Source organism: Leiobunum rupestre, chromosome 1 (genome assembly GCF_980474605.1).
Source record: "Leiobunum rupestre chromosome 1, qqLeiRupe1.1.hap1, whole genome shotgun sequence".
Lineage (NCBI taxonomy): Eukaryota > Metazoa > Arthropoda > Arachnida > Opiliones > Sclerosomatidae > Leiobunum > Leiobunum rupestre.
Window position 1 is genome coordinate 96604900 of NC_143384.1, and position 12470 is coordinate 96617369.

Below are 12470 nucleotides of genomic sequence, written 5' to 3' on the forward strand. Positions count from 1 at the left end.
CGGCTCTTTTTGGGAAATTAATGCAAAAATTTAATTTTTTGTTTTTATTTTTTAACTTCGAAAATTCTTTTGTCTTGGTATCAGAATGCATTGTTACGTTTGTAGTTTTAGAGTACGATGCATTTACTGAAATGTATCACCTTATATAACTGAAATTCCCATACATATTTAAACGGGTTTTTTACTATTAGACTAATTAAAAATACTTTTCAGTTAACTATTTATCAGATTCGCTCGATTAGACATATAAAAATGTATTTTGTTTATGAACTTGCCATTTCGTATATAGCTTCATATTTCCTTACAACATTCGCTTTGTGTAAATAAAAGAAACTTGCTTTTAAAAATAATTCCTTTTAATTTGAGATAAGTATATCATTGCGAAAAAAATCAAATCTATTTGTAATTTAACAAACAAGATATACCTAGATTTAATTTTAACTCTACCTTTTTTGCCCACTAAAAGAACGAAGATATCTTTGAAATTATAAAGAAGACACAATCTAGTTTTTTAATCTTTAAATATTTTTAAATAAAATAAACAAATTTTTATATTTTCCAAACGATCCTGTTTATCCGTTCTACTTGTACTGAAAGTGTTTAGGCCAAAGAATCGAAAAAATATAAACACTAAAACTAGTTTGATTTGGAAAATAATTGTTTTTTTAATTTTAAAACTATTTAAAGACTTAGTTAAATTTTTTTTCCTATTTTTTAAATTTAATTTAACCAAATTTGTTGCAGTTTAATAGAGCTATTTTTTACACCACTCAGTTATGACTTACACTGTGTTTAGTGATTTCTAGACCTCTGATAAAACATTTCAGTTTTAGGCAGAGACAAGCGAAGTTACACAATTGAGCTGTCGTCCGGCCAATACCAACGTTTATTCTTGGGTTGATCGCTAGAACCTATAGCTAAATATTAAGTTATCACTCCTGCTCTAGTGCGTTGGTATATAAAAAAACGCCATCTAAAACCATGAATACTTTGGAGGAAATGAAAACTGAACACATTCCAGAAAAAGAAATACACCCCGAAAGAGACCAGGTTACTTCCGTCGTCAAAAGTGTAATGATATCTCCGGAGAGGACAGATATGTTGTTTGCGACTAACATTTGGCCGATCTCAGAGAGAAGCGACATAGCGAGGTTCGTGATAAATAATGAAATATCTTAGTTAATGTATAATCGCTTACTAAAGAGTCCGATTTTTATATAATTGTGTATGGCTTACACTATGGTATTAACAGAAAATCAAAATCCCCCAAGAGAAAACTATATTCTATCCAAGATGACCAGCTAATTGAAAAGGCCGTTCTAAAAGTTCATGGTTCTTTGGGAGGCCCAGGCATTACGGGAGATCTTCTGTGGAAAGATATCCAATGTTACTTACAACGTAAAGGATATTTACAAGAGAGAACTTTTTCTAGTTTAAAAACTCGCTATTTGGAGCACATCCGCAAACGAAAAATCAACAAGGTAGTAATTAATATTACATTTTTTAATTTAGAATGATAACACATATTATACAAATTAATAAACATAGTCAATATCAATAAATTTTAAGAAATCGTTGCTATTCTCGTCGGCCGACAAAGAGCGTTGGGAGAGCATTAGCAGAAAAAGTGGCTGCTCTATGCACGCACATGAAACCGAGAAACAAGGAAACCAGGACCTGGAAAATCAAAAAATATCCTTAAAGGTACAAATAACGTTCATAATTTGTTTTCTAATTTAAGAACAGTAAGGAATATGATTAAAAAATTACCCGTCGTTTTAAAAGTTGTAACTTAATAAGTTTTTTTCTCATAAAGAACGAAGGAGATATCAGTAAGAAAATAATAAATCAAGTCGTAGAAGTCGAAGATAATTTAGCAAAGATTGATAGACGTGAAGATAATAACGAATCAAAAAATTATTCTAATGAAAATGTTCTGGTAAAAGACAACAATGAAAAAATTAATATCTGTGAAGAACACGAGAAAAAAAAAGAGAAAACGGCCGTTTATTCAAACGTCCAATTGGAGGATAAAGTAAGGACAGAAATTTGAGACCATAAATAGCAAAAATATAACCTGTCACATTTTAGAAAACGGATGTAAGGAAATACGCACATGGTGTACTGGAACAAATTTTTAGGGGAAATTCCTTCTTTATGAAAGATCTAGTATTAAGGTATAAATGATTTGGGTTTATCACTGAGTAAAATTTATTATAATTCATAACCGCTTTTTATATTCGATTTCAAACTTATAGATCTATCTCGGCATTTTTCGCTGCTGCTATTTTAAAATTAGAAGAATCAGACAAAAACATTGAACTCGAAGATCAGCTTGTGTTCTTGCTAAAACAAGAAAAATCCGAGGACCAGTATCTATCTAGAATCGGCGAATTAACTATGAAGTAATTTTTTTAAAATTTTTGTCTAATTTATACACATCCTAACAAAATATGGAACTGGTAAATATTTCGTTATGTTTAACGATAAGCAGTTAGGATAATATGGTTTTCAATAGAGAGGTTAAGCAGAGCGCTCTAGAAGTTTCAACGACAACGTCGGGAGTATCTAGACGTTCATGTAGAAAGATTCGTTAAAATCGGTTAAGCTTGCTTTAATTTCGAGCACCAAAGAAAAATAGAACGTTTCCGATAAAATTTAAACATATTTTACTAAACCGGGGTACATGACGAAAGGAAAAAAAAACGTTTGAACAGGACTAAAACATAGGTGTATTCAGTTTATAAAGTCAGATCGGGAAACCATATCATTTTGCGACTAATTTTGTTACGTCCCCTATAATTATAAAAAATATAAATGTTAATTGTTGTTTTGATGAATTTATCTTCATTTGAGTAATTTTCGAGGTGACTAGACTAAATGTAGAGAGAGCAGCCAACGAAAACTGCCATGCATTTTCTAAATTTCCTATTACACGGTTATTGCACCCCTTACCTCTATTTTTGGCGTTCTAGTTTACCCCCATGCGCCGCTTAACTATATTTAAGATGGGGCCCCAGCCCACCCAGCCCTACCCCTGCGCTCGCCTATGGAGTAAAATAGCCTAACATATGGCTGTGAGTATCGTCTAAACACAAAATGTTTGTTTTCGTAGTTTCGTGTATCTGATATATCCGCTAATGTATACTTGTAACGATTTCGACTTAAAATATACAAGGCTTAGTCTCACTTCAATTTAAATAAATATTTACGCTTTTTAATACTCAAGGCTGCTAGAAAAATAACAACTTGCCATAACTCCCTAACAATTCATTGAACTGGATAATTAAAATATTCAATATTTTTATTAAAATACTACCATGATTATACGATGTGTCAGGTAAGCTCGTGAAAAATATGGCGTTGTCTTCAAGTTTTAAAATATTGATCCTGTGAAGTTTAAACGTGAAATAAAACCGTCGAAAATTATTACGTGACTCTCGACGTTGTCGTTGAAACTTCTAGAGCGATATGCTTAACCTCTCTATTGTTTTATTACGTAGCACTTTTAATTTCCGTAAAACAACTCATCGAAAGCCCGTGGTAGTCCGAGTGTTAATCAATTTTTAACCTAGGTTCATTGAATTTGCATCAGACCAAACTGATCGTAATCACCGTTTCAAAGTGGCGGATAGTAACTCGGAAGAATCAGAACAAGAACAGCCATAAGTTAAAGAATATCAATAGTTTAAAAAAAATTTACGAAAAGTATTTCGAACAAAAATGTATAGATAAAATCAAAAATTGCATTTTTCGATTTAGGGAATAAATCAAGTTAATTTACACTCGACAACTATCTTCTTTATATTATAAAAATAATAAGGTTCTGTTTTTTTTCTCAAATCAAAAAATTCGAGACGATTTATAGAAAAAAAGTTAATTTTAACTTTGTCTTATTTCAGTAAAATACTTAATAGATATGAAACCGTTTACAGAAATTAGTGCATTATTAGTTGCTCGTATTTCTCTAAAATACATAATAAATACGAAAATCGTTCCCTGAAATAAGTGCAAAATTAGTTGCTCGTATTTTGCTAAAATGCATAAATGATATGGTCAGTTGTTCTATAGAGCTTATATAAATAACAATAAAGCTAATTATCTCACTGAAATAAGAAAAAGTTTGTTACTTATATCTCGCTAAATTACTTGATAGAAACTAACACAACGGACAGAAGTGAGTGAAATTTCAGTAGGTAAAATTTTAGTTGATCATATTGTGCTATTATAGAAATTAAACCATGTACTTAAATAAGTAAAATTTAAGTTACTCATATTTCAATAAAATAGAAATAAGACCATTTCCTGAAATAAGAAAATTTTCTATATCTAATATTTCGGTAAAATACATATACGAAATATGTAGATTCCATCTGTAGGGTTTTGGAAATATGAAAATAGCTATGTTTTATGAATTATATATGGTTTCCAGAAAATATATCACCAAAATAAGAAAAACACCACTTACTCATATTGTAATTAAATATAAACAAATATTTAAAGTGTATACACTTAGTCTGTAAAGTGTCCCGAATTTTTTAATTAGCTTTGTTCTCTGACTTCGAGAAAATTACTAGAATCTCAATCGCTGATATAAGTCATATTTCAGTTTCTGATATTTCACTAAAATACATAAAGAGTATGGACACTTAGAATGGCTGTCGGAACGTTTAGATTTTCGCCGAGCAGCTGTAGGTTACTTGTTTTAGCGCGTCCGTCACAGAAGGTTGTGTGATTTAGTTTTCCATAAAAACAGAAGTTTTTAGTTCACCTTAAATAAGAAATTTCCCTAATAATGGCAAATAACGGAGACCTTGCAGATAAGATAAAATATCTATTGGATTTAAGCAAATCAGATAATCAGATTTTACGGGACCTGGCTATCTCAACGTTAAGGTAATTAGTCTATTAGTAATTTTGTGAAACTTTTCTTATAGAATTGTCAATTCCGCTTCCCCACAGGAACTTTACCTCAGCATGTGAAAATGTAAATGAAAAAGAACGCTTGGTTTTAAACGTGGACAAAAATGAATCGACGGATATTTCCCCGAAAAAAGACCACAGGCCTAAAAGAGATTTTTCTCCAGAATTTTAAGAAGCCGAAGCGTATAAGAATGTGAAGTTTAACCAGTCAAAGACGAAAACCTAAAATAGAATACTAATCTTATTTTCAACTAAAAATGTAATCAAAATATATTTCTTTTTAGTAAGGGCCTAAAGAATATTTATTGTTTACTAAAACATAACTACATTTTGTCTAATGCGTTTAAAATAAAATCATTAAATAAAATGTTAAAGTGTTATTTTTTTCTACAATGAGATAATTCTTTTTAATTTTATCTCATATTCCGCTACCAATTCCCATCCGCATATTTTTCCGTCCTTCCCTTTAACATTTTCTTATCTTTCAATTATTTCTTTCCTTCCCCAGCAGGTTACACAAGGACCAATACGGTCGCAAATGCCACAGTGCTTTCAAATTTTAAACTGGTCAGGTTAGATTACAACAGGAAATAAATTGAAAATAATTTTTTTCAGATATTAAAATTTTATTTAGGCATCTTTTCAAAATATTTTAATATTTTAAAACTTATTTTAAAATTGTGCACCTTAAATTAAGGAGTCCAAAATTATATTCGAAATTTTAATCGTAACACGAGCGTCAATTTCCAGAAGCTGTTCATTTACCATAGTCAATTCTAGTTGATAATGCAAATAGATAATCGGCTCTTTCCATAAATCCTAGCACCGTCGGTAAATAGTTTGGGCTAAAGTTGGTTAGTGAATCCACGTCATTTTCCAAAATCCGATATTCGTTAATTATATAATCAGAATATAATGGTAATAGTAAGTCCATCCATTTAAATCCTACGTTGAAAATTAAAAAAATAAGTACCATTGCAATTCAAGATTTATGCCTTAACACTTTTTAAAATATTTGAGGTTTGAGCAATATATCCTTCTTCGTTAGAAACTCGTGGAGAACTGAAAAGTGCAATTAAAGTCATCGCGCATAACGGTTATTAATTAGACTGATTTTAATCTGAAAGTAAAAGTTAGTAGAATCTCAATCGCTGATATAAGTTATATTTCAGTTTGTCAAATTTCATTAAAATACATAAAGAGTATGGACACTTAGCATGGTTGTCGGAGCGTTTAGATTTTACTTCAGCGGTTGAAGTTTATTTGGTTTAGCGCGTCCGTCATAGAAGGTTGTGTGATTTAGTTGTCCGTAAAAACAGACGTTTTTATTTCATCTTAAATAAGAAATTTTGCTTATAATGGCTAATAACGGAGACCTGGCAGATAAAATAAAATATCTATTGGATTTAAGCAAATCAGATAATCAGATTTTACGGGACCTGGCAATCTCCACCTTAAGGTAAATGGTCTATTAAAAATTTTGTTAAAACGTTTTTATACAATTCGCAATTCCTCTTTTCCACAGGGATTTTACCTCAGCATGTGAAAATGTAATTGAAAAAGATCGCTTGGCTCTAATCGTGGACAAAAATGAATTGATGGATATACCCCCCAAAAAAGAAAACAGGCCTAAAAGGGATTTTTCTCCAGAATTTTAAGAAGCCGAAGCATATAAGAATGTGAATTTTAACTAGTCACAGATGAAAACCTAAAAAAAAATACTAATCTTATTTTCAACTAAAAATGTAATCAAAATATATAATTTTGTAGTAAGTGCCTAAAGAATATTGATTGTTTACTAAAACATAACTACATTTTGTCGAATGCGTTAAAATAAAATAATTAAATAAAATGTTAAAGTATTTTTTTCCTACAATGGGAAAGTTCGCTTTCATTCTATTTCATATTCCGCTACCAATTCCCATCAGCATTTTTTTCCTTCCTTCCCTTTTTCATTTTCTTATCTTTCAATTATTTATTTCCTTCCCCGGCAGGTTACACAATGACCAATTTGGTCGCAAATGCCACAGTGCTTTCAAATTTTAAACTGCTCAGGTTAGATAACGATCGGAACTAAATTAAAATAAAAATTTTTCAGATATTAAAACTTTCTTTATGAATCTTTCCAAAATATTTTAATATTTTAAAACTTATATTAAATTGTACACCTTAAATTATGGAGTCCAAAATTATATTGGAAATTTTAAACATAACGCGAGCGTAAATTTACAGAATATGATCATTGGCAATAGTCATTCTAGTTGATAACGCAAATAGAAAATGGGATCTTTCCATAAATCCTCACACCGTCGGCAACAAGTTACGGCTATAGGTGGTTAGTGAATCCACTTCATTTTTCAAAATCAGATGTTCGTTAATTATATAATTAGCCTATAATGGTAATAATATGTTGATCTATTTAAATCGTACGTTGAAAATTTAAAAATAAGAACCATTGAAATTCAAGATTTTCGACTAAACATTTTTTAAAGATTTGAGGTTTGAGCAACATGTACTTCTTCGTTAGAAACTTGTGGAGAACTGAAAAGTGCGAATAAAGTCATCGCGCATAACGGTTATTGATCGGACAATGATTTTAAACCGAAAGTTAAAGCAAGTTTTTAAAATAAGCACGGACCTTTAACCATAGCATAAAAATAATAAATAATATATTAGTCTACTGTTTATAACCGGCATCGCTAGTGGCCTGAGGCAGCTAGATCTAATCTTCTAAATCTTATCGGATAAAGTAAGATGGTAAAATAAATTTAAATAACTCTTGCAAATAATGTTAGGGAATCGCAAAAAAAAATTGAAACGTTTGTCGCGAAACGAAAAAATTGAAAAGCGGAATATTTTCGATTACGGTTTAATTTAAGAAGGTTGTTATATATATATATATATATATATATATATATATATATATATATATATATATATAATAATGTATCATGGCCAGAATTGCCGATCGGTACATCGATAGATAGTACGTCTTCGAAATTCGACCGAGATGTCTCATGAGACCTCTCACCAGATGTTTTTCAAGACCTGCGTAAGACCTCTCAAGAGAGATTACGGTGACAAGGTATGGTCGGTACGTCGATGAAAAGAACGTCGTCGAAACTCCACCGAGATCTCTCATGAGACCTCTCACCACACGTTTTTCAAGACCTGCGTAAGACCTCTCATGAGAGATTACGGTGACGAGGTATGGTCGGTACGTCGATGAAAAGAACGTCGTCGAAACTCCACCGAGATCTCTCATGAGACCTCTCACCACACGTTTTTCAAGACCTGCGTAAGACCTCTCATGAGAGATTACGGTGACGAGGTATGGTCGGTACGTCGATGAAAAGAACGTCGTCGAAACTCCACCGAGATCTCTCATGAGACCTCTCACCACACGTTTTTCAAGACCTGCGTAAGACCTCTCATGAGAGATTACGGTGACGAGGTATGGTCGGTACGTCGATGAAAAGAACGTCGTCGAAACTCCACCGAGATCTCTCATGAGACCTCTCACCACACGTTTTTCAAGACCTGCGTAAGACCTCTCATGAGAGATTACGGTGACGAGGTATGGTCGGTACGTCGATGAAAAGAACGTCGTCCAAACTCCACCGAGATCTCTCATGAGACCTCTCACCACACGTTTTTCAAGACCTGCGTAAGACCTCTCATGAGAGATTACGGTGACGAGGTATGGTCGGTACGTCGATGAAAAGAACGTCGTCGAAAATCCACCGAGATCTCTCATGAGACCTCTCACCACACGTTTTTCAAGACCTGCGTAAGACCTCTCATGAGAGATTACGGTGACGAGGTATGGTCGGTACGTCGATGAAAAGAACGTCGTCGAAACTCCACCGAGATCTCTCATGAGACCTCTCACCACACGTTTTTCAAGACCTTCGTAAGACCTCTCATGAGAGATTACGGTCATCGTGAGAGATCCCGAGAAATTTCACAACTGTGGTTGAAATGGTGTGTATAACAAATGTTGTTGAAACGGTGTGTATAACAAATGTTGTTGAATAATGGTGTATAACAAATGTTGTTGAAATGGTGTGCATAACAAATGTATTTGAAATGATGTGTATAACAAATGTTGTTGAAATGGTGTGTATAACAAATGTTGGTGACATGGTGTGTATAGCAAATGTTGTTGAAATGGTGTGTATGGCAAATGTTGTTGAAATAGTGTGTATAACAAATGTTGTTGAAATAGTGCGTATAACAAATGTTCTTTCAAACTCAAGTCCCGCTCTCATCATCATTACTAACAATGCGTTAGTCGACACATGACACCTTACACCAAGTAAATGATAAAGTATTGTCTGTAATTACGGCTGAGCTAAGGTTAGGTTATGTTAGTTGTTTTCAATGTTATTGTTTTCGTACACTAACCGATACTCTAGTGTACACTAACCGATACTCATTGAAACTTGACTCGAAAGTCAAAATAAATATTATACCCACGAAACATTACCAACCCTAAACCAACTTAACCGAACCTAACCTAACCCAACCTTACAATCTAGTGTACACTAACCGATACTCTAGTGTACACTAACCGATACTCATTGAAACTTGTCTCGAAAGTCAAAATAAATATTATACCCACGAAACATTACCAACCCTAAACCAACTTAACCGAACCTAACCTAACCCAACCTTACAATCTAGTGTACACTAACCGATACTCTAGTGTACACTAACCGATACTCTAGTGTATAACTAAACATTACTCTAGTGTTCACTAACCGATACTCTAGTGTACATTAAATTACTAAGGTTACGTTAGCTATAAAGGCTTAGGTAAGTTAACAAGGCTTACAATATCCTAACCTACGCTCAACCAGAACTAAAGCCTGTACTATAGCCCGAACTATAACTTATACTTTACCGTCGAGTTGAGTTTTTCTATGTATTGGCGCCTGACGGCGCCGCGCACTCGCTGCGCTCGAGCGCTTGGGGGGCCGGACCGGCGCCCCCCAAACCCCGTTCTAAAAAAGGCGATGGGCCGTCTATAACGCGACCTAGAGGACAGCACTAAGCCTAACGCACTAAGTATTGCCTAACCCAATATTCATCTTACCTACTATGTTTGAAATAACCGAAATTGTCGTACGTAACCTACGCTATTGAAATTAGCCTAAGCCTTGTTAACTTACCTAAGCCTTTATAGCTAACCTAACCTTAGTAATTTAATGTACACTAGAGTATCGGTTAGTGTACACTAGAGTATCGGTTAGTGTACACTAGAGTATCGGTTAGTGTACATTAGGTTAAGTCAGGTTAGGTTAGGTTAGGTTAGGTTAGGTTAGGTTAGGTTAGGTTAGGTTAGGTTAGGTTAGGTTAGGTTAGGTTAGGTTAGGTTAGGTTAGGTTAGGTTAGGTTAGGTTAGGTTAGGTTAGGTTAGGTTAGGTTAGGTTAGGTTAGGTTAGGTTAGGTTAGGTTAGGTTAGGTTAGGTTAGGTTAGGTTAGGTTAGGTTAGGTTAGGTTAGGTTAGGTTAGGTTAGGTTAGGTTAGGTTAGGTTAGGTTAGGTTAGGTTAGGTTAGGTTAGGTTAGGTTAGGTTAGGTTAGGTTAGGTTAGGTTAGGTTAGGTTAGGTTAGGTTAGGTTAGGTTAGGTTAGGTTAGGTTAGGTTAGGTTAGGTTAGGTTAGGTTAGGTTAGGTTAGGTTAGGTTAGGTTAGGTTAGGTTAGGTTAGGTTAGGTTAGGTTAGGTTAGGTTAGGTTAGGTTAGGTTAGGTTAGGTTAGGTTAGGTTAGGTTAGGTTAGGTTAGGTTAGGTTAGGTTAGGTTAGGTTAGGTTAGGTTAGGTTAGGTTAGGTTAGGTTAGGTTAGGGCTTATGAAATTTGCGAAAATCGTAGGTTACAGCAATACGACCATATAAGACCATATAAGACCATATAAGACCATATAAGACCATATAAGACCATATAGGACCATATAAGACCATATAAGACCATATAAGACCAAATAGGTAAGGTTGGCTAGGGATAGTTTGGGTAAGGTTGGGTTAGTTTGAATAAGCTTAAGTTAGGCTATAGTGAAGTTATGGGAAGGTTCGATTGCGTTATCTTGGGTGAATTGTTTATTTTGACTTACCGCGCAAGTTCAGTTGTATGTTCTGAAGAAAGTGTTACGAAACAAACTTTCCTTTCACTTTGATATTTCTATTGACATCAGCCGTAGATAGTACTTTACTCTATCTTAGTTACGTGTTTAATGGTTAGGTTGGGAATCGTGGGTGTAATGTTTCTTTTTTCTAAAAGCTAGGAGTTTGAATTATCACTTACTTTTAGTATCTTTTCTACGCGTATTCCACTTCATAGTTAATCACGTAACGTGTAAATAAAATTACGGATCATGGTAATTTAAACAGTTTCTTCTGTGGGCAGGCTGCCGCCCCCCATACCCCCCGCTATTTTCTTTTTCTCTCCGGGGGCTTCTTTACACGCCTTCCGTTATTGTTAAAATAAAGGCACACATACTGGATTGCGTTATCTTGGGTGAATTGTTTATTTTGACTTACCGCGAAAGTTTCAGTTGTATGTTCTGAAGAAAGTGTTACGAAACAAACTTTCCTTTCACTTTGATATTTCTATTGACATCAGCCGTAGATAGTACTTTACTCTATCTTAGTTACGTGTTTAATGGTTAGGTTAGGAATTCGTGGGTGTCATGTTTCTTTTTTCTTGAAGCTGGGACTTTGAATTGTACTTTCTGTTGGGGGGGCTGCCGCCCCCCCCATACCCCCCGCTTTTTTCTTTTTCTTTTCTTTTCCCTGCGGGGGCTGTGTGCGCTGCCGCTAGCCCGGGGGCTCCGCCCCTAGGACCCCCCGCACCCAAGCGGCGAGCTTCGAGTCACGCCTTCAGTTATTGTTAAAGTAAAGGCTCACACACAATTTGCTAAGTTATAGTGGTTATACTTTTTCTTGATACTTGACGCTCAAGATATAATTGTACGTTCTGTTTCAGTCTTTTTGGACTTCTCACTTCACGCCAAAGTTAATTACATATTGTATGTATAGTAAGGTATTGAAAATGAAAACAGTTTCTTCTGTGGGCAGGCTGCCGCCCCCCATACCCCCCGCTATTTTCTTTTTCTTTTTCCCTCCGGGGGCTTCTTTACACGCCTTCCGTTATTGTTAAAATAAAGGCACACATACTCGATTGCGGTATCTTGGGTGAATTGTTTATTTTGACTTACCGCGCAAGTTCAGTTGTAAGTTCTGAAGAAAGTGTTACGAAACAAACTTTCCTTTCACTTTGATATTTCTATTGACATCAGCCGTAGATAGTACTTTACTCTATCTTAGTTACGTGTTTAATGGTTAGGTTGGGAATCGTGGGTGTAATGTTTCTTTTTTCTAAAAGCTAGGAGTTTGAATTATCACTTACTTTTAGTATCTTTTCTACGCGTATTCCACTTCATAGTTAATCACGTAACGTGTAAATAAAATTACGGATCATGGTAATTTAAACAGTTTCTTCTGTGGGCAGGCTGCCGCCCCCCATACCCCCGCTATTTTCTTTTTCTT

At 34.3% G+C, this 12470-nt stretch overlaps 1 protein-coding gene across 2 annotated transcripts; it reads left to right on the forward strand.

The window, feature by feature from the left end:
* The first annotated feature begins 840 nt into the window (after window positions 1–840).
* LOC149969052 (uncharacterized) lies at window positions 841–3776 on the forward strand. Of its 2 annotated transcripts, none has more exons than XM_090174259.1 (7): window positions 841–1151; window positions 1253–1481; window positions 1570–1704; window positions 1817–2035; window positions 2092–2177; window positions 2259–2405; window positions 3576–3776. In XM_090174259.1, the coding sequence occupies exons 1-7, from the start codon at window positions 982–984 to the stop codon at window positions 3667–3669; spliced, it is 1080 nt and encodes a 359-aa protein (XP_090030385.1). In that variant the 5' UTR covers window positions 841–981; the 3' UTR covers window positions 3670–3776. The 2 variants fall into 2 exon arrangements, with proteins under 2 accessions (XP_090030385.1, XP_090030386.1); XM_090174260.1 differs by having other exon boundaries at window positions 841–1150; window positions 1342–1481.
* Window positions 3777–12470: the final 8694 nt, after the last annotated feature.